Source organism: Rhinoderma darwinii, chromosome 7 (assembly GCF_050947455.1).
Source record: "Rhinoderma darwinii isolate aRhiDar2 chromosome 7, aRhiDar2.hap1, whole genome shotgun sequence".
In the NCBI taxonomy this organism is placed as follows: domain Eukaryota; kingdom Metazoa; phylum Chordata; class Amphibia; order Anura; family Rhinodermatidae; genus Rhinoderma; species Rhinoderma darwinii.
Window position 1 is genome coordinate 8,029,020 of NC_134693.1, and position 24,202 is coordinate 8,053,221.

General features: G+C 41.6%; 2 protein-coding genes across 2 annotated transcripts in view; both read right to left on the minus strand.

Annotated features, from left to right (window-relative positions):
* Positions 1-24,202, minus strand: part of FYB2 (FYN binding protein 2) — a 174,536-nt gene that overhangs the window by 76,855 nt on the left and 73,479 nt on the right. The gene's annotated exons all lie outside the window — the stretch shown is intronic.
* C8B (complement C8 beta chain) lies at positions 4,194-24,108 on the minus strand. The gene is made up of 12 exons (XM_075832687.1): positions 24,017-24,108; positions 18,229-18,373; positions 15,540-15,681; positions 14,438-14,579; positions 12,894-13,026; positions 10,508-10,705; positions 9,117-9,357; positions 7,432-7,560; positions 7,076-7,239; positions 5,982-6,135; positions 5,680-5,748; positions 4,194-4,831 (listed from the first exon to the last, which is right to left on the minus strand). The coding sequence occupies exons 1-12, from the start codon at positions 24,055-24,057 to the stop codon at positions 4,680-4,682; spliced, it is 1,710 nt and encodes a 569-aa protein (XP_075688802.1). The 5' UTR covers positions 24,058-24,108; the 3' UTR covers positions 4,194-4,679.

Genomic DNA, 24,202 nt, shown 5'->3' on the forward strand with positions numbered 1-24,202 from the left:
GACACCAAATTCCGCTCCGCAGCCTATGCTCCGCAGCGGAATTTTACGCATCGTCTAAACGAACACTTCTAAATTAAAGTGGAAGTCAATGCAGAAACGGCTCCGCTGCGGATTAACGCTGCGGAGTGTCCGCAGCGGAATTTAAGTGAAATTCCGCCACGTGTGAACCCAGCCTTATATATACACTACAGCTGGTACTATTATATATACACTACAGCTGGTACTATTATATATACACTACAGCTGGTACTATTATATATACACTACAGCTGGTACTATTATATATACACTACAGCTGGTACTATTATATATACACTACAGCTGGTACTATTATATACACTGCAGCTGGTACTATTATATATACACTACAGCTAGTACTATTATATATACACTACAGCTGGTACTATTATATATACACTACAGCTGGTACTATTATATATACACTACAGCTGGTACTATTATATACACTACACCTGGTACTATTATATACACTGCAGCTGGTACTATTATATATACACTACAGCTGGTACTATTATATACACACTACAGCTAGTACTATTATATATACACTACAGCTGGTACTATTATATATACACTACAGCTGGTACTATTATATATACACTACAGCTGGTACTATTATATATACACTGCAGCTGGTACTATTATATATACACTACAGCTGGTACTATTATATACACTACAGCTGGTACTATTATATATACACTGCAGCTGGTACTATTATATACACACTACAGCTGGTACTATTATATACACACTACAGCTGGTACTATTATATACACACTACAGCTGGTACTATTATATATATACTACAGCTGGTACTATTATATATACACTACAGCTGGTAATATTATATACACTACAGCTGGTACTATTATATATACACTACAGCTGGTACTATTATATATACACTACAGCTGGTACTATTATATATACACTACAGCTGGTACTATTATATACACACTGCAGCTGGTACTATTATATACACACTACAGCTGGTACTATTATATATACACTACAGCTGGTACTATTATATATACACTACAGCTGGTACTATTATATATACACTACAGCTGGTACTATTATATACACTACAGCTAGTACTATTATATATACATTACAGCTGGTACTATTATATATACACTGCAGCTGGTACTATTATATATACACTACAGCTGGTACTATTATATATACACTACAGCTGGTACTATTATATATACACTGCAGCTGGTACTATTATATATACACTACAGCTGGTACTATTATATATACACTACAGCTGGTACTATTATATATACACTACAGCTGGTACTATTATATACACTACAGCTGGTACTATTATATATACATTACAGCTGGTACTATTATATATACACTGCAGCTGGTACTATTATATACACACTACAGCTGGTACTATTATATATACACGACAGCTGGTACTATTATATACACACTGCAGCTGGTACTATTATATATACACTGCAGCTGGTACTATTATATATACACTGCAGCTGGTACTATTATATATACATTACAGCTGGTAATATTATATACACTACAGCTGGTACTATTATATATACACTGCAGCTGGTACTATTATATATACACTACAGCTGGTAATATTATATACACTACAGCTGGTACTATTATATATACACTGCAGCTGGTACTATTATATATACACTACACCTGGTACTATTATATATACACTACAGCTGGTACTATTATATACACACTACAGCTGGTACTATTATATACACACTACAGCTGGTACTATTATATATACACTACAGCTGGTACTATTATATATACACTACAGCTGGTACTATTATATATACACTACAGCTGGTACTATTATATATACACTACAGCTGGTACTATTATATATACACTACAGCTGGTACTATTATATATACACTGCAGCTGGTACTATTATATATACACTACAGCTGGTACTATTATATATACACTACAGCTGGTACTATTATATATACACTACAGCTGGTACTATTATATATACACTACAGCTGGTACTATTATATATATACTACAGCTGGTACTATTATATATACACTACAGCTGGTAATATTATATACACTACAGCTGGTACTATTATATATACACTACAGCTGGTACTATTATATATACACTACAGCTGGTACTATTATATATACACTACAGCTGGTACTATTATATATACACTACAGCTGGTAATATTATATATTCACTACAGCTGGTACTATTATATATACACTACAGCTGGTACTATTATATATACACTACAGCTGGTACTATTATATATACACTACAGCTGGTACTATTATATACACACTGCAGCTGATACTATTATATATACACTACAGCTGGTACTATTATATATACACTACAGCTGGTACTATTATATATACACTACAGCTGGTACTATTATATATACACTGCAGTTGGTACTATTATATATACACTACAGCTGGTACTATTATATATACACTACAGCTGGTACTATTATATATACACTACAGCTGGTACTATTATATATACACTACAGCTGGTACTATTATATATACACTACAGCTGGTACTATTATATATACACTACAGCTGGTACTATTATATATACACTACAGCTGGTAATATTATATATTCACTACAGCTGGTACTATTATATATACACTACAGCTGGTACTATTATATACACTACAGCTGATACTATTATATATACACTACAGCTGGTACTATTATATATACACTACAGCTGGTACTATTATATATACACTACAGCTGGTACTATTATATACACACTGCAGCTGATACTATTATATATACACTACAGCTGGTACTATTATATATACACTACAGCTGGTACTATTATATATACACTACAGCTGGTACTATTATATATACACTACAGCTGGTAATATTATATATTCACTACAGCTGGTACTATTATATATACACTACAGCTGGTACTATTATATACACTACAGCTGGTACTATTATATATACACTACAGCTGGTACTATTATATATACACTGCAGCTGGTACTATTATATATACACTACAGCTGATACTATTATATATATACTACAGCTGGTACTATTATATATACACTACAGCTGGTAATATTATATACACTACAGCTGGTACTATTATATATACACTACAGCTGGTACTATTATATATACACTACAGCTGGTACTATTATATATACACTACAGCTGGTACTATTATATACACACTGCAGCTGGTACTATTATATATACACTACAGCTGGTACTATTATATATACACTACAGCTGGTACTATTATATATACACTACAGCTGGTACTATTATATATACACTGCAGTTGGTACTATTATATATACACTACAGCTGGTACTATTATATATACACTACAGCTGGTACTATTATATATACACTACAGCTGGTACTATTATATATACACTACAGCTGGTACTATTATATACACACTACAGCTGGTACTATTATATATACACTACAGCTGGTACTATTATATATACACTGCAGTTGGTACTATTATATATACACTACAGCTGGTACTATTATATATACACTACAGCTGGTACTATTATATACACTACAGCTGGTACTATTATATATACATTACAGCTGGTACTATTATATATACACTGCAGCTGGTACTATTATATATACACTACAGCTGGTACTATTATATATACATTACAGCTGGTACTATTATATATACACTGCAGCTGGTACTATTATATACACACTACAGCTGGTACTATTATATATACATTACAGCTGGTACTATTATATATACACTACAGCTGGTACTATTATATATACACTACAGCTGGTACTATTATATATACACTACAGCTGGTACTATTATATACACTACAGCTGGTACTATTATATATACACTGCAGCTGGTACTATTATATATTCACTACACCTGGTACTATTATATATACACTACAGCTGGTACTATTATATACACACTGCAGCTGGTACTATTATATATACTCCACATCAGGTATTCTTTTTGGATTATAAATGATTGTGTGTGTTTTACAACTGTTACTGTTGAACGGGATTTAAGGCTGCTACTATATATATGTATATATACACACACACACACACACACACACACACACACACACACACACATGAAATAACGAATCCTTCACATCCAGACTGTGATGTTTTATTTCACTTGTAAAGTGCAAAAAAAATGAACCACAAAATACAAGAAGATGTAACAAAATCAGATTCAGGTTGATGGCACCAGATATATGATACCAGTGCAACTGTTCATTATAATAATTAGCTGCACCAATTGTTAAAAAAATCCAATGGGAGGAGTCCTGTTTGTTATAATTTTAGAGCTGTGCTGTGTGCTCTGAGACAATCAGACGCCTCTCCTCTACAGCTCCCTCTCCCCTCTCACAGCATGCAGACTCACAGACACAGAGAGATACTGCAGCTGCATCTTCCTCCTCCCCCTCCTTCTAGTCTTTTATTCACTAATATTCTAGACAGATTTCTAAGAGACTGAGTAGGATTACAGACAGGGAACAAGGACTACAGGCATCTGCAAGAGGAGGAAGATGCTGCAAAATGTTACAGATTGCTGCAAATAAAAAAAACATAATGATAGGTATTCTTAAGACACGGTTAACAGCTCCTTGTGTCAGCGGCAGCTCCTTCACACGACCGGCCACCACTTTGTGGGGAGGGGTTATTACACTGGCGCTGTCTTGTCTGAACTCTCCCTGAACACGAGGTCCAGCTCGACCAGCAGCTCCAATTTCCATCTATTTTTGGAGCTGAAAAATAAAAAAAATTAAACTCATTTCGACATCCGATGAAGATTTGCCATCAGATAACATAAAAGGGATAATCCTATACTGTATATGGCAGGATTACGGGGCACGTTAGACGTCCCTGCTTGGTATATCTTCAGGGGAATTAGATCTACTTTGTCCGTTATGGTTGATCCTATTATTTGACTGGATTGTTTAATAAATGGGCCAAGGACTGCAGTAAGGGTCGAGTCCATGGGTGTGAGGAAAGACCGTAATTCTGTAGAGTCGGGACGTAAGGGGGCAGAGATGTAACTTAAGGAGCATGACCCCCAATGCAAAATTTGTAACCGTGCCCCCCCACTTAGCCTTTACAATACAGGTGGTAGAGGGACCATTGGGCTCTGGGCCCTGGATGCAATTGCTACCTCTGCACCCCCTATAGCTACACTCCTGTTAGGGGAGATGATATAAGGTATGAGATAACCCCTTTAAGAGAGGAACCGGAAACAGCTGATTTTACCAGGGTAAGCCGTCGGCACTCTGCTGCATCGAAAAATGTAGTGATACATGGTGGCCATTCAAAGGAAGTCCAGTGCACTCAGGTCTGTAGGAGGCGCTCTCCGTTTTTGCTCTTAAAGGGGTATGCTGAGTGGGGGACCCCGTATATGACATTTATGTGCCATATTAAGGAAAATGGACAAGGATTGTCTTTTGGTCATCTGAATATAGCAGGGTCTAAAGTTGAACCCACAGGAGGCGCTCTCGAGTCACGGAGAGGAACATTTCACCACTGAATGGAGTGTAACTGCGACCTTTAATAATGAAAAGAGAAGCCAAACAGCACTGAATGGACTAATCCTGTTATTTACCCGGCCTCGAGGTGATTTCACAAGCTGAACCTTTAAACCCTGATGGACAAACACATTCACAGCGATTTTCTGTAAAGACCAAAGAAGATAAAAATCATCAGTCCTCAGATCTGTCAGCGGAACAAAAAGAATAAATATCTAAACTGTTTTATTTCTTCAAACCTAGAATGTTTATCCATCTTTGTAATATTCTTTTCATCCTCCGTTGCACCCTACATAAAGCTCATTTCGTTTTGTGTATACAGCTCCTATGAAGACCGATGTGCAGCAGAACAATACAAAAAATTCTCTTAATTTTTTACCGATGAACACTGCGAGGCCGTTGTTTTGACAGGGGGCGCAGCGGCAGGAACTGGTCTCACTCTCGTACTCTTGCATGGCGCGCTTCATGTTTTCTTGTAAGATGCTCGCACCACTGAAATCTGTAGCGGTCACAAGGTCATACAGAGGGCTGACCTGCAAGACACGCGGGAAGGGAGAGGCTGCCACATTTATAAGTAGCTACAGCACTAGTAAAACGCCGGACCGACATGTAAATAAAGCATAAAGGGGTATTCCATAGGATGTGCAAGAAATGTTTGATAGATGGGGTTCCACCTCTCAGACCCGCACTTATGTCAAGAACTGTAAGGCCGGGTTCCCACGTAGCGTAACGGCTGTGGAATCCTGTGCAGAAATTCCAGAGCGTTTACAGTAGCAGCAAAAACCCGCAGCGTAAACGTTAATAACCTGACCTGCGGTGCGGAATTTAATTCCGCAGCATGTCAATTTATGCTGCGTTTTTGTTCATTTTCCGATGCGGGTTTTCTGCCTTGAATTCATTGGGCATGCAAAGCCCGCAACAGAAACCCAAACATTGCGACTTTTGCTCCATAATCACAGAGTTTACACCGCAAAAATCGCAATGCCGGAAGAAAAAAAAATATCATCCTTACCCTGAACGCCTTCTTCTTCCTGCAGTCCAGCCTCCTGGGATAACGTTGTATCCCATGTGACTGCTGCAGCCAATCACAGGCTGAAGAGTCACATGGCCTGCAACGTCATCCAGGGAGGCCGGAGCGGACGTCAGAGGACGGAGGGGCTAAGTATGAACCGCTTTCCTCCACAGCGGAATTTACATACAAAAAAAAAATCGCCCCACAATGGGTTCCAGGTCGGACACACTGCAAGATTTTTACGCCTGTGGGAACCCGGCGTTACCGTAACTTCTATAGGAGTGAATGCAGGGAGCCTCGCGGCCACTTCTCCGTTCATTCTCCACCTGGGTGCAGCCGTCTCACCGGGTGGGATGGGGGTTCGGGGGACCACGGTTCTCGACATATTATGTGCAAGCTGTGGAATAACTAATCACAAGGAAAATCAATCACATAATAACATTTTCTGATAGTGACAATACCTTTATGTTTATGATTTCTGGGTTATATTGCACAGCGTCCCCCCACTCTTGCATAAGGTCTGGAGTCGGGAGGTTTCTGTAGGCAAGCGTGGTCACATGTTCACTAGCCCCTCCCCGAACGAGAGCGACAAAGTCTTCCACGATTTTACGGGTGGATCTGTTATCTGTCACATAAGATGATGGTCATTGGATAAAGCGTCTAACTTTATATCTGTCGTCTCCAACCTATGGCTCTCCAGCTATTGTGAAACTACAACCCCCAACATGCTGGAAGCGGTCGTTTCATAATAACTGGAAAGCCGCAGGTTAGCGATCACTGACCTATGTTATATTAGCCCTGAAAATGTCTTTCCTACCTCCAATTTCCTTTAACACTTTGTTGCATTGTGAATCCGTCATGCCGACACCTACCCAGACTCCGCAGATATTACCACCAAGATTAAACCCGGCCTGCATACAAGACTTCACGTCGTTCAACGAATAACCTGTTGGGATAAGTCATTTACAGGGTGTTAATTAGCAGTTTGCAGTGGAGGGCTTCTGGGATCTCCCGGGATCATTTCTTATCGGGGGCAGGGAAAAATAAAGCATTGCAACAATTTTATTCATTTCAATGGGTGCATGAGCTCCTCCAAAGCTTAGAAGCCCCTCTATATGTTTAAAGCAACCCTCCACTGTGTTAAGCCTACTGCAGGGAACGAGGGGGCGGAGCATGACACCGAAATTCAAAAATGACCCAAGAAAGATTTCTGGTGTCATGCCCCGCCCCTTCAGGTATAACACAGTATACAATATATATATTCATTTTGCACAGAGTGTTCCTTTAATACCCCCCCAGAACACTCTCTAGTGAGTAAGAAACATCTGTTCATCAAATAATCGCCTCCCCCCTCATCTTTTTTTATACATAGCTCCAAGTTTTCTCTCGTGCTGCTCCTGTTCTCTCTCCCTGATTCACTGCCAGACATTCATAGATCCTTTAAGCCTTTATATGTTCTTACAATAACCATGAGCCTTCATACATAAGAGCAAAGTCAAGTTAAAGTGTTGCTAAACGTTTAACAAACTTCTGACATATCATAGTGACATGTCAGAAGTTTTGATTGGGGGGGGTCCGAGACCCCCACCAATAGCTAAAATGAAGCAGCTGAAGCCGCTTCGTTTCTGTTTGGCTTTTTCCGGAAATCAATGTATCGGAGGGCGGACTCAATAGAAAGTCTATGAGCCCGTACTCCGATACATCGGCTTTCCGGAAAAAGCCGAACAGAAACGAAGCGGCTGAGCGCTCACACGAGTGTTTCAGCTGCTTCGTTTTAGCGATTGGTGGGGTCTCAGTGCTCGGACCCCCACCAATCCAAACTTCTGACATGTCAGAAGTTTGTTAAACGTTTAGCTACAATTTAAAGTTTCCTGACACTGTGTATTTATTGCGTTAAAAGTCAAGATAAAGATGGCTACATCTGTACTTGAAGATTGTAAGCTTGTCTGTGTATTGATGGGTTGACAGCTCAGTGAAATTCTGGTTACTGACCATGACAGGGGTTTTCTTCCACAATTTATGGTCGGACTGGCCCACCGGAGCAGAAAAGGATCTTTTGGTGAGCCCAGGCTGATACAATAATGGCCCCCAAAGGTGGAGCAGATGACAACCCCATTTGGAGGTGACTGTCCTGTGTGCAATGATTACATTGGACGTGAAGATGTTATCTATAGATGGACGGTGAACCCTCACAATCTTCTCTGGTGCAGTGCTCCCTCCTCATAGGCTCTTTGATTAATCTATACAGGACTCCCGACCTCCACAATCTTTGCAAACAAACAAGGTGGAACTAGTCGTTCAAGGGTCAGGTCCTTCCTATCAGGTATGGAAAGAGATAAGAATGGACAAGCCCTCGAAGATGTAAACCTGCACCAAAAGGGAGGGCGATCTCGATATTTCTGATAGACCGTCCCTCTTCTATGTCCACCCCTGACATATGTACAGCGGGGACTATTATAATACGTAATGGCGAATTGTAAGAAAATTATTAGAAGTCCTTACCTTCATTTTTGATAGATTCCTCATTAAGAATCAGAGTATACTCATAGACTCCACCCAGAGCGGCCTCTGTAATGAAATGTGTCCCATAATCCCGGTAGAGGTCCCGGTATTCACCGTATACATATTCCATCGGTAATTGCTTTACTCTCTGGAAAAACTCTGAATGAAGCATCAGGCTCCGGGCTTTGAGTTTGTATCTCGCCACTTCTAGATCAGATCGTGCATGAATGAATAAACTGTTCTGAAATATCCGGAACAAAAAGTTATTATAAAATAAAACCTGGACGGATGAAAATGGACTAGAGGTGGATTTATCCGACCTCTAGAAAATAACATCACATTTCATTCCATACTGGGGACTCATAGTTATCCTCTCTACAGCTAACTAGGAATTAACAGGGGTCGTCCAGTTTAGACAACCCATCTCTTAACCCTCTATTAGGGAATTTTGAGGTAATATCGGGGGGTCCTCTGTTCAGGATCCTCATCTCTCGGTCAGGGTGGAGAGCGGTTACATAGAGCGTCTCTCTCACTCTGGAGGACCTGTCCTGTCCTGTATTACACAGACAACACATTGATATGAATGGACACTGTGTAATACTTCATTTCTCCTGTGGTGGCACTGCAGGGAAATGGAACACTTCCTGCCAGGTTTCCCCACAGATCACAGCTGATCGCTGTGGTCCCAGACAGAAAGGGGATGCATTCTGATTTGCTTATTGTCAAGGGACCCTTCTAACAAGTAGGGATTGTCCATAGCGGAGAACTCCTTTAAGGAGTCCCATAGCAAAACTTGACTTGGTCTCACCTAGAAGTAGCTCACTGGTTGCAAATAAACCAAAGGGGCAAATACAAAACATAAAATATTGGGTCACTACTACTCTCCAATCCCCAAGAAAAGAGGTCTTTGAGCTTGTTCACAAACGTTATTAAGAAGAATAGGGCCGCGTGACCCTGAGGACAATTTTCCCACAACTTTGTTGGTTAATGTTTTTGTGATTATCAGAGAGGGAGTTGTGCACATTTTCAAATGGCCAATGGGGAAGAGTGGTGAACCCAACTAGAGCTTGAGACCTCCTCTCCATGGGCCCCATAAGGTACTTACATCTTTGGTGTCAAGAATAAGAAGATGTGGGAAACACGGCCCACCATAATAGATTTCTAGTAAAGTCTATACATAGGGTTATGTTAGGGCCATATGGGGTTTTAGAACCTAATAACTGAATGGAGACCCTACATGTTGGGTTTATTTTTACATTGCAGATATTACAGGTATTGGATACTTGAGCGCCCATCTCATATCAGACCCATCCGTTTTCCAGTTGCAGGGATCCTCCATTGACTTTTCTTTAATGGACTGAGATGTCACGTGACTCCTGTCCTATACGTACCGTGTGGGAATATCTCGTTGTCCTTTCTATATAGGTTTTAAATTTCATATCATTGTAGCTGAATCCAAATTCGAACAAAGTCGGAATCTTGATGCCGATGCTGAAGCTGCTCTGTTTTGCGTGAGCTTTGGATAAATTTCTTGAATAGTCTGAATATGACTCATATTGAGAAAGGGAAAACTCGTATTTGCCTTTACCCTAATAAGAGGAGAACATAAAATCACAGCTCTATATCACAAAAAACGTAAAATAAATAAATTCACCAAAAACAATAATAATAGTAATTCCTCTATTACCTTGGGGTTCGGGTTGTACATATTGAGTGGTGGGCTCCATTGCAGAAGGTTCTACCCTTCTCGCTAGCCCTTCTTCCAGGATTAGAGGACATATCACTATGTCCTTCACTCCCTAGCACACCCTCCAGCAGGGGAATCATGTCATTTCTTGTAGCGTTATGCCTCAGGGTGACATATAAAACGTTTTTTTTTTCCCTAAATGTCCTGACTAGAGTTGAGCCAATCGGTTCTACATTAATCTAATTTGGTCCAAATTTCCCAAAAGTTTTGGACTTTGGCGAAATCAGAAACTTTTGGGGTTTGCTGCGCACAAATTCTGGCGTGCTGGCTGTTATTTTACAGATTTGAAAAAGAATCAGATGACCTCAGGAGAGCTTCCCCATAATACCTTGCAGACCGTGTTCCCAAAATGCACTGCGGTTATCCCTCACTCTACCATACCTTCCAACCGTCCCAGATTCAGCGGGTCAGTCCCAGAATCCGGGCGGTGTCCCGATGTCCTGGGTGGCCGGGGTTATGTCCCGCTGTATCTGCATCCTCAGGACGCAGATACAGTTGAACCCAATTCTAAAGCAGGGAACCATCAGCTCCCTGCTTCAGAAATAGTTCAGAGTGGAGGAGCAGAGGGAGCTCCTCCGCTCGCTGAGGAATCCCCGGGCACAGCCCTGTACTCGGGGAAGCCCTTGACGTCACTGTCCATATATGGACAGTGACATCCGTGGCTGCTCCTTGAGCGGAATCCCCGTTGCCGATGAACTGGCCGGGGATACAGCTCCTAGAGGAAACCCCTGAGGTCACTGTCCATAGTCGGCAGCGGGGATTCCGCTCAAGGAGTAGACACTGACGTTGCTGTCCATATATGGACAGTGACATCAGGGCTTCCCTCTAGGATTGGAATCCCCGGCCTCTGCTCTGGAGATGGAGTCCCATTAGCGCTATCTACAGTGGGGGTGGCACTATCTTCAAGGGGGTGTGGTACTATCTACACTGTGGCACTCTATAGGGGCACTATCTACAGGGGACATTGTGGTGCTATCTATATGGGCACTATCTACAAGGGCACTGTGTCACTATCTACAAGGGCACTGGCACTAGGGCAGATAAGAGGGCATTATACTGTATAAGGGCAGCTTGGAGGGGCATTATACTGTATGGGGGGAGCTATGGATGCATTATGCTGTATGGGGCAGCTTTTGGTGCATTAAGCTGTATGGGGCAGCTATGGGGCATTTTATTGTATGGGGGCATCTGTGTGGGCATAATACTGTATGGGGGCATTATACTGTATGGGGCAGCTATGGGGGCATTATGCTGTGTGGTGGCAGCTATTTGGTACTATACTGTGTGGGAGGCACTATGGGAGCATGATACTGTGTGGGCGGGGATTGGGTGGGATTAGAGGTGTGGCTTAAAAGAAAAAAAATTGCTGAGGTGCTCTGCGTGAGCCTCATTGTGATACTTCAAAGTTGGGAGGTATGCCCTCTACACATATATGCTGATGTCACTATGACATCCCTAATGCTGTCTAGACATTACCTAGCTTGAAGGGGATTGGATACAGTCCTGAGAGACCCCAGAGAGTCAGATACAAGTTTTCGGGGCAATCAGGGTGAATTCATTCGGACTGAAGGGAATCGGACGACCGATGCAATCGAATTAGACCCAAAACAAATTTTAGGAAATTCGCTCATCCCTAGTCCTAGCCTATTTTTACGCTTGACCATAATTTCCATCAAAATAAGGCTGAAGAGGAGGAATTTGCATTGGTAGCTCTTGAGACGCATGTTAGCTCGCATGTTGGTATTTCTACCCTTGTCCAAATCCAAGTAGAGACAGAAGTGACAAGAATGTTACTATGGCAGAAGCATGAAAAAGACTAACAGACATGCAGAGAGAAGGGAGAAGAGAGCAGGAAGGGTTTCTGTGACTTTGTGATTATGTGACCACAGGCAGCTCTCCACTGCTTCCAAAATGGCTGACACTGGCTGCAACTTCCTGTCGTTAGTAGGAAGAGCAGCTCTGGAGCACAAACTGCTGCTCTTACACCTGGACATATATGTACATAATTCTGTGGGGTCCCTCATACTTACTTCTGGAATGAAACTTTCCACATTGTACGGCTTTCTAAATCGTGTCCCCAGAATATAATGAGGAGCGCAGGCACCGGCGTAATAACGGTGATCTAATACGAAACCTTCCCGGTTATTGGTAAATAAATTCAATCTAAGAAAAAATATAAAGTGAGAGAATTGTGCGTTAATTGTGAGACGGACGTGACTTATATCACCGGGAACTGATACGGTAAGGAGGTAAAATATGTTGAGGAGAATGATTTATCGGCATCGAGTTTCATGTCGGGGCAGGTGGAGTATTTGGCTTCTTCCTGTCATTCATTGAGTCTACAACGAGATGAAAAGAGTCTCTGCCATTCCTCTATGTAATCTGAGGGTCTGTGCGCACACAAAACCAAAAACGTCTGAAAATACGGAGCTGTGTTCAAACAGCCTCTGATTTTCAGACGGTTTTTAAGCCACTCGCGATTTTCGCAACTAATTTTACGGCCGTTTTTGGAGCTGTTTTTCTATAGAGTCAATGAAAAACGGCTCCAAAAATGTCCCAAGAAGTGACATGCACTTCTTTTTTGCGGTCGTCCTCTTACGTGCCGTTTTTGAGCAGAACGCCATATTTTCCATTGAAAACAATGGGCAGATGTTTACGGCCCGAAAAACGTCTGAAAACACTACGTGTGAACATACCCTGATAAGGAGGATTTTCTGCAAAAAAAAAACCTCACAGTTGTCAATAAGGTATTCGGATCTCAGCGCTGACCCCTGCTGGTGTAGTGTCTGTAAAGAGAGAGCGCTGCTGCTGTGCATTGTGGGAGATGTAGCACTTATTTTAGATAATTGATAGTAGTCTCCTGTCAAAATGAAGTCTGTGATTGGCTGCAGCGGTCATGTGGGATAAAATGTCATCCCAGGAGGCCGGCCTGGACGAAGAAACACAGAATTCTGGGTAAGTATAAGATTATTTTTTTTTCTGAGTTGTGGTTTTTGCGGTGAAAAATCAGCGACTACACAAATACAATTGACAGGCTGCGGACTAAAAAAAACGCACCGCAGGTCACTTTCTGAGCGTTTTTTCCGCTCATCATTTACGCAGCGTGTGGAGGAGATTTATCACACATGGTATGAAAATGAATCGAAATAAAATTCATCTAATTTCCTAATTATTATAAGTCAATGCTATAATATGCTATAATATTCATATGTTACCACAGCAGGGAGAAAATGACAACCAATCATATTCCAGCATTCTTAGGATGTGTCATAGAGACAGGTCAGATGTCAGTTTTCTCTGCCTCATGCTCTTTCTGGGCTGATTTTACTCTAAATCCTGTGCCTGCTGTCACCACTAGGGGGAGCTTACTGTATACTGAGTTATTATTGCGTTCAATGTATGAACAGTATGCAGTAAGCTCCCCCTAGTGGTGGCTGAAGGCAGACAGTATTTTATCATGAGTTCTAACCATGAAAATATATAAATATTGGACCTATTTGTAAGATGAAGGATCTTTATGTCTACGTCCAGCTTTAGTGCAGGATGAGGATAATGGATAATGGAAAGCGCTTACCCTGCTGCGAGGTTTTCAATTGCCCAGTATTGTTCCATCTCATCAGTACACGAGCTCCGAATGACCTTACAGTTCTTCTCATCCGACATGTCGCCACAGTCATCGTCTCCGTTACACAGGAGCCGTCGCGTGATGCACTTTCCTATTGCCAAACACAGAGAGGAAAATTTAAAGGAATTGATCTCAGTATTCAAAGACTTCACTCATCACAGTCTAAAAGATCATTCAAAACCCCAAATATAACAACTTCTTTACTCTTATCGTAGTCACAAAGTTTGCAGATCTTTTTTTTCTTTGGGATCCATGATGTCCAGCAGTTGTATTATTGGTCACAACTATAAATAAATGAGAGGTTGTCAAGGCTCCTCCCACTGCTTTTAGCATCTCTCATGGTGCATGATCCGGTATATAAAATGTATTTCTGCAGGGTCTACCTTGTTCTTTGTGCACCTGATTGCACTTGATGTCTACAAAACTGACTGGCGTAGATTTACCGCTGCACATATCCGGGTACATTGTATCTAGACGTGTAACGTTCATTATTCTAATCTATCCAGTGTTGGACTGGCGTGTCCTGTGTTCACCAAAACAAGACCCATCCGCTGAGATGTATTCTAATGTTCCAGTGTCAATAACCAAATATGCAACTTTTCGGACACGCAGGTAGCAGGTCCTTCATCAGGCTGGTCCAATGGCAATGGTTTGTCTCAATCTATCCTGCTATTCAGCCTGATGAAGGACCTGCGTGTCCAAAAAGTTGCATGTTTTGGTTATAGACACTGGAGCATCCAATAAAACCTCTCTATTCATTGCATCCCAATTCATTGAGTGCTTTTCAGTTCTTCCCTTGGTCACTATCGTCTGGATTCTTCACGTTGGGCATTTACTCAACCTGTGTCATCAACCCTATAGGGCTTCTAGTGTCTATACTTTAATTGTGAAATAATCCCACAAAAAAACAGATGGGCGTTGTCTTTTGATGAATCTCATGGGTCCAGTTGTGGTTGGGCTCCATTATCTCGACATAGAGAAATCCTTGGTGGGTCATTCCAAAAAGTGTCCCATATGAATGATGAATTAGGGACTTCATGTGGATACTTACCGGACTCTGCACATTGGAAGCCTTCACATCGCTTTGTGTTCCTACAAATGGTGCTGGTACTGCAGCTCTCCTCCTGCCTGTCTATAATATAACAAGGGTCACCATGGAACTGAGGAACTTGGGTCATCTGTGTGTAGCGGTACTGTGAGAAGAGAAAGACAAGTAGAAACAATCATAAAGATACCACAGATAGGGCAAACTCGGGGGCAGCTCATACTTAAAGGGGTTTTACAATGTTTGACTGCCTAGAGATCTCAGAAGACTGTAAAGGTGGAGTCCAGGAGCTGAACAACCTGAACTCCCCCCCCCCCCCCCCCACTGCAGATGAATCTATGGTTATTTCTCTTCTGCTGTATGTGTGAGCTCAGGTTGCTTAGCAATGACGACTTCCTGTCTCGGTGACCACTCTTTGAGTACATGTAGTTTCCTAAAAGAAGTGGTCACAGGAAGTTCTATCTTTTATACCAGTTGGAGCTACACCTTCAATCACCAGGGGGTAAAGATTTAATTTTGTGACCTAGCCCTGTATCTAAATACCCAGGTTAAGGCAGAGCGGAAAGTTGATGTACCCCACCTGGCATCCAGTACCCGGGACACATGCCATGCCAGCCACCCAACCCAGCTACACCCCTGTTTCTATATCTTTGGATCAATCACTTTATAACAATATGATAAGTATATTCTGCTCTATAGGAGGGTTATCTGTGATCCTCCTGAATTTCATTTGCGCATCTTAATCAAAATAACTCCTCATTAATTGGGGGCTCCATCCCTGTCCAGTTCTCTTACAATACATAATTTAGAAGCTTTTTCTTCCAGCTGACAGCCGATTGGCCTCACATACACTGCTGAGCTACACTGAACGGGATTGGACAAAGAGTTCTGAAGCTCCACCCTTTAGACCAGGGGTCTCAAACTCGGCCGGGTAAGTGGGCCGCATATAGAAAAAATGGGAAGTTGACGGGCCGCATTACTTTCAAATTTGATACAATACAAAATTATTGTTAATCAATTAGTTATTTGAAGTACTATAACACTATATTACTAGAATAATAATACTACATTACTATAATAATAGCGCTAGGTTTAAAATTTGAGATATTTCTCCATGTGCTTATTTCAACAATCCAGCTTTCCAGTTTAAGTGTCGCTAAATGCAGTCCGGCGGCTCAGTTAGCACACATGTCAAGATTGGGCAGCCCCTTTTTAGATAGTGCCGCAGTGTCCTCTGTGGATGCTGCCGCAGTGCCCTCTGTGGATGCTGCCGCAGTGCCCTCTGTGGATAATGCAACACACCCCTAGATAAGGCCACAGTGCCCTCTGTAGATAAGGCCACAGTGCCCTCTGTAGATAAGGCCACAGTGCCCTCTGTAGATAAGGCCACAGTGCCCGCTGTAGATAAGGCCACAGTGCCCGCTGTAGATAAGGCCACAGTGCCCGCTGTAGATAATGCAACACACCCCTAGATAATGCCAGTGTCCTCTTCAGATACTGTCACACACCCACTTGTAGATAACGCCACAGTGCCCTCTGTAGAGGCTGCCACAGTGCCCTCTGTAGAGGCTGCCCCAGTGCCCTCTGTAGAGGCTGCCCCAGTGCCCTCTGTAGAGGCTGCCCCAGTGCCCTCTGTAGAGGCTGCCCCAGTGCCCTCTGTAGAGGCTGCCCCAGTGATGTCAGGGGCTTGCCCAGAGCTGGAGTCCCAGGCAGAGCGCTAGTAGGCTCTTCCTGGGACTCCAGCTGTGCTCCTGACATCACTGGGACTCCTGCTCTGGGGAAGCCCCTGACATCATTGTCGATGTATGGACAGCGATGTCAGAGACTTCCCCAGAGTCCCGGAGCAGAGCCGATAATAGCGCTCTGCCCGAGACTCCGCTCTGGGGAAGACCCTGACACACTGTCCATATATGGGCAGCGATGTCAGGGAATTCCACAGAGTCCCGGAGCAAAGCCGACACCAGCGCTCTACTCGGAACTCCGGCTCTGGGGAAGCCCCAGACATCGCTGTTCATATGTGGACAGCGATGTCAGGGAATTCCACAGAGTCCAGGAGCAGAGCCGACACCAGCGCTCTGCTCCGCTCTGGGCAAGACCCTGACGCACTGTCCATATATGGGCAGCGATGTCAGGGAATTCCACAGAGTCCCGGAGCAGAGCCGACACCAGCGCTCTGCTCGGGACTCCGGCTCTGGCGAAGCACCAGACATCGCTGTTCATATGTGGACAGCGATGTCAGGGAATTCCACAGAGTCCAGGAGCAGAGCCGACACCAGCGCTCTGCTCCGCTCTGGGCAAGACCCTGACACACTGTCCATATATGGGCAGCGATGTCAGGGAATTCCACAGAGTCCCGGAGCAGAGCCGACACCAGCGCTCTGCTCGGGACTCCGGCTCTGGGGAAGCCCCAGACATCGCTGTTCATATGTGGACAGCGATATCAGGGAATTCCAGAGTCTCGGAGCAGAGCCGATACTAGCGGCTCTGTGTCCCGCGGGCCGCAGATGACAGCCCCAGGGGCCGCATGCGGCCCGCGGGCCGCGTGCTTGAGACCCCTGCTTTAGACTCTTTCAGAGACAGACTAACCTCTCATTACCTCCTATGTGATCTTGGTGCCCAGAGGAAAGCTTCAGATATGAAACAATTTAGCATCTTAACTATAAAGGGTTATTCTGGAATATTTTATCCCACTTACTCTCTTTTTTTGACACGGGTCACATGAGCTCCAGGAAGACCAGTCGGAGAGCACACAATCTATAGGGTCTGGAACATTCTCTACTGATCTCCCCCCTCTCCACTTTGGAAGACTCTGGTTGGCTGCATTTTCATGTGATTGACAGCTGCACATGAGCGAAAAGGTTTTAATATCATCACAATTATCTCAATAATATTTAATGTATTTATGTCACCCAGAAAGAATGCAGCTATATTTCTAATTAAACCAGTACCTCATTATTTCACAGATCATTACCGGCTAATTGTCATTATAAATGAACTGTCATTAGAAGCTTTACAGGATGAACAGCACAAATACTTTATCATGTCTTCTCTAGGTCCGACTATCTGTGCTTAACATCTTATTAATATATATTTATAGTGTTCAGAGCTCTGTTTTTCTGATACAAAGTACCAAATCCCCACCAGTATGCAGCTTACAGTTTATTGTTTATCACTCATTAAAAACACAGCATAAAGTAAGCTCCAAGTCACCCCCTAGTGGTGGCTACAGGCAGCAGAATGTTATCGTAAGGGCATGCCCACACGTGGCGGAATTGCTCTTGAATTCCGCTGCGGACACTCCGCAGCGTTAATCCGCTGCGGACCCGTTTCTCCATTGCCTTCCACTTCTTTTTAGTAGGCTTCGTTTAGACGAGGCATAAAATTCCGCTGCGGAGCATAGGCTGCGGAGCGGAATTTGGTGTCCGCAGCATACAATGGATGTTGCGGACCAGTGGCGGACTGGTTGCGGACTCATGGCGGAATTTCTCCATTGACTTCAATGGAGATTCTACATTCCGCAATGAAGTCCGCAGCTGTCATGCACATGTTATGTGTGCTGCGGATGCGTCTTGCTTTTTTGACATGACATTTCTTCATTCTGGCTGGACCTATGTATTTCTAGGTCTACAGCCAGACTGAGGAAGTCAATGGGGCTCCCGTAATTACGGGAGCGTTGCTAGGAGACGTCAGTAAATAGTCACTGTCCAGGGTGCTGAAAGAGTTAAGCGATCGGCAGTAACTGTTTCTGCACCCTGGACAGTGACTACCGATCCCAATATACAGCAACCTGTAAAAAAAATAGAAGTTCATACTTACCGAGAACTCCCTGCTTCTGTCTCCAGTCCGGCTTCCCAGGATGACGTTTCAGTCTAAGTGATGGCTGCAGCCAATCACAGGCTGCAGCGGTCACATGGACTGCCGCGTCATCCAGGGAGGTCGGGCTGGAAGCCGAAAGAGGGACGCGTCACCAAGACAACGGCCGGTAAGTATGAAATTCGTTTATTTTCACTAGGGAAAGTGCTGGCCCTTCTCTCTATCCTGCACTGATAGGGAGAAGGGAAGCACTTTTACCGCAGTCCGCAGCAGCTAGTCCGCATCAATTTACTGCACATTTTGGGCAGATCCGCCGCAGAATCTGCAACGCAGATTCTGTGCGGCATTGATGCGGACAGTTGCGGAGGAAAACCGCCACGTGTGGTCATGCCCTAACTCTTATGTCTATGCAGGAAATTAGGAGCTCTGTATCAGAACAATGGAGCTCCGACCACAATAAAGACATAATATAAAATTCATTACAATTGTGAACCTACTCAGAATAAAAAGCAAAAGTAATAAATGTTTTGAACGGAATAAATTAATATTAAAGAGCAAATCCAGCGAAATATGACAATATTATAGTAATTATATTCTTGTATATAGGAGCAGTATTATAGTAGTTATATTCTTGTACATAGGAGCAGTATTATAGTAGTTATATTCTTGTATATAGGGGCAGTATTATAGTAGTTATATTCTTGTATATAGGGGCAGTATTATAGTAGTTATATTCTTGTATATAGGGGCAGTATTATAGTAGTTATATTCTTGTATATAGGGGCAGTATTATAGTAGTTATATTCTTGTATATAGGGGGCAGTATTATAGTAGTTATATTCTTGTACATAGGGGGCAGTATTATAGTAGTTATATTCTTGTATATATGGGCAGTATTATAGTAGTCATATTCTTGTATATAGGAGGCAGTATTATAGTAGTTATATTCTTTTATATAGGAGAAGTAGTATAGTAGTTATCTTCTTGTATATAGGGGGCTGTATTATAGTAGTTATATTCTTGTATATAGGGGGCAGTATTATAGTAGTTATATTCTTGTATATAGGAGCACTATTATAGTAGTTATATTCTTGTATATAGGGGGCAGTATTATAGTAGTTATATTCTTGTACATAGGAGCAGTATTATAGTAGTTATATTCTTGTATATAGGGGGCAGTATTATAGTAGTTATATTCTTGTATATAGGAGCACTATTATAGTAGTTATATTCTTGTATATAGTGCCAGTATTATAGTAGTTATATTCTTGTATATAGGAGGCAGTATTATAGTAGTTATATTCTTGTATATAGGGGACAGTATTATAGTAGTTATATTCTTGTATATAGGGAGAAGTATTATAGTAGTTATATTCTTGTATATAGTGCCAGTATTATAGTAGTTATATTCTTGTATATAGGAGGCAGTATTATAGTAGTTATATTCTTGCATATAGGGGAGTATTATAGTAGTTATATTCTTGTATATAGGGGGCAGTATTATAGTAGTTATATTCTTGTATATAGGGGCAGTATTATAGTAGTTATATTCTTGTATATAGGGGGCAGTATTATAGTAGTTATATTCTTGTATATAGGGGGCAGTATTATAGTAGTTATATTCTTGTATATAGGGGCAGTATTATAGTAGTTATATTCTTGTATATAGGGGCAGTATTATAGTAGTTATATTCTTGTATATAGGGGGCAGTATTAGGGCATGCCCACACGTGGCGGATTTCCTCCGCAACTGTCCGCATCAATGCCGCACAGAATCTGCGTTGCAGATTCTGCGGCGGATCTGCCCAAAATGTGCAGTAAATTGATGCGGACTAGCTGCTGCGGACTGCGGGAAAAGTGCTTCCCTTCTCTCTATCAGTGCAGGATAGAGAGAAGGGACAGCACTTTCCCTAGTGAAAGTAAACGAATTTCATACTTACCGGCCGTTGTCTTGGTGACGCGTCCCTCTTTCGGCATCCAGCCCGACCTCCCTGGATGACGCGGCAGTCCATGTGACCGCTGCAGCCTGTGATTGGCTGCAGCCGTCACTTAGACTGAAACGTCATCCTGGGAAGCCGGACTGGAGACAGAAGCAGGGAGTTCTCGGTAAGTATGAACTTCTATTTTTTGACAGGTTGCTGTATATTGGGATCGGTAGTCACTGTCCAGGGTGCAGAAACAGTTACTGCCGATCGCTTAACTCTTTCAGCACCCTGGACAGTGACTATTTACTGACGTCTCCTAGCAACGCTCCCGTGATTACGGGAGCCCCATTGACTTCCTCAGTCTGGCTGTAGACCTAGAAATACATAGCTCCAGCCAGAATGAAGAAATGTCATGTCAAAAAAGCAAGACGCATCCGCAGCACACATAACATGTGCATGACAGCTGCGGACTTCATTGCGGAATTTCGAATCTCCATTGAAGTCAATGGAGAACTTCCGCCATGAGTCCGCAACCAGTCTGCCACTGGTCCGCAACATCCATTGTATGCTGCGGACACCAAATTCCGCACCGCAGCCTATGCTCCGCAGCGGAATTTTCCGCCTCGTCTAAACGAAGGCTACTAAATAGAAGTGGAAGTCAATGGAGAAACGGCTCCGCTGCGGATTAACGCTGCGGAGTGTCCGCAGCGGAATTCAAGTGCAATTCCGCTACGTGTGAACATGGCCTTATAGTAGTTATACTCTTGTATATAGGAGCAGTATTGTAGTAGTTATATTCTTGTATATAGGAGCAGTATTATAGTAGTTATACTCTTGTATATAGGGGGCAGTATTATAGTAGTTATATTCTTGTATATAGGAGCAGTATTATAGTAGTTATATTCTTGTATATAGAGGCAGTATTATAGTAGTTATATTCTTGTATATAGGGGCCAGTATTATAGTAGTTCTATTCTTGTATATTGGGGCAGTATTATAGTAGTTATATTCTTGTATATTGGGGGCAGTATTATAGTAGTTATATTCTTGTATATAGGGGGCCGTATTATAGTAGTTATATTCTTGTATATAGGGGGCAGTATTATAGTAGTTATATTCTTATATATAGGAGCAGTATTATAGTAGTTATATTCTTGTATATAGGAGCAGTATTATAGTAGTTATATTCTTGTATATAGGAGCAGTATTATAGTAGTTATAGTCTTGTATATAGGGGGCAGTATTACAGTAGTTATATTCTTGTATATAGGGGGCAGTAATATAGTAGTTATATTCTTGTATATAGGGGAAGTATTATAGTAGTTATATTCTTGTATATAGGGGCAGTATTACAGTAGTTATATTCTTGTATATAGGGGCAGTATTACAGTAGTTATATTCTTGTATATAGGAGCAGTATTATAGTAGTTATATTCTAGTATATAGGGGGCAGTATTATAGTAGTTATATTCTTGTATATAGGGGGCAGTATTATAGTAGTTATATTCTTGTATATAGGGGGCAGTATTACAGTAGTTATATTCTTGTATATAGGGACAGTATTATAGTAGTTATATTCTTGTATATAGGGACAGTATTATAGTAGTTATATTCTTGTATATAAGAGCAGTATTATAGTAGTTATATTCTTGTATATAGGAGCAGTATTATAGTAGTTATATTCTTGTATGTAGGGGGCAGTATTATAGTAGTTATATTCTTGTATATAGGGGGCAGTATTATAATAGTTATATTCTTGTATATAGGGGGCAGTATTATAGTAGTTATATTCTTGTATATAAGAGCAGTATTATAGTAGTTATATTCTTGTATATAGGAGCAGTATTATAGTAGTTATATTCTTGTATATAGGGGCAGTATTATAGTAGTTATATTCTTGTATATAGGGGGCAGTATTATAATAGTTATATTCTTGTATATAGGGGCAGTATTATAGTAGTTATATTCTTGTATATAGGAGCAGTATTATAGTAGTTATATTCTTGTATATAGGGGCAGTATTATAGTAGTTATATTCTTGTATATAGGGGGCAGTATTATAATAGTTATATTCTTGTATATAGGAGCAGTATTATAGTAGTTATATTCTTGTATATAGGGGCAGTATTATAGTAGTTATATTCTTGTACATAGGGGGCAGTATTATAGTAGTTATATTCTTGTATATAGGGGGCAGTATTATAGTAGTTATATTCTTGTATATAGGGGCAGTATTATAGTAGTTATATTCTTGTATGTAGGGGGCAGTATTATAATAGTTATATTCTTGTATATAGGGGCAGTATTATAGTAGTTATATTCTTGTACATAGGGGGCAGCATTTTAGTAATATTCTTGGCAGCATTCCCTCAATGGAATAGGGAGAGGAGCTGTTAAACAAGAACGAACCCTTTCAAAGTCCCTGTCAGTTCCTGTTTAATTTATTATCTAGGTTCTGTTTGTTCGCAACCTCCTTTTTTACCACCAGAACATTATAAATGCTTTACGCTTTGTAATCTTTTTACAAGTGACCTCTCTTGGTCTGTACAGAGAATTTTGCAAGTTATTGAAATATATTACTGCACTGAAAATTAAGCTCTACAAAAAAATCCAGAGTGCTTATAATTTATGGACCTCAGCTCCTGATACAGCATACCCCTGCCCATAATAATATTTTTGTACTGCTATATTAATTATACACAGCAGGATACCCGGCAATATATAATGGGGGGGGGGGACACTTACCTGGTGTAATAAAGGCTCAGCAAAATGGCATATAATAACATGATAGATTAGATCAGATTCTTCCTCCAGCTGCAGGTAATTCCTCTGCACTGACCACAATGGATTAGGAAATATTTCACAAAGTTTCAGACCAGTCTAGGGGGGAAAAAGTAAGAAAAAACAAGCCCAAGTTCGCCCTCTTGTGGT

Coding starts and splice junctions, on each gene's coding strand:
- C8B (XM_075832687.1), bottom strand. CDS start 24,057: ATGTTATTATATGCCATTTTGCTGAGCCTTTATTACACCAG. Junction 9,358..10,507: donor CAACGAGATATTCCCACACG/GTACGTATAGGA, acceptor CGGATATTTCAG/AACAGTTTATTCATTCATGC. Junction 7,240..7,431: donor AGTGTTAAAGGAAATTGGAG/GTAGGAAAGACA, acceptor CTTATGTGACAG/ATAACAGATCCACCCGTAAA.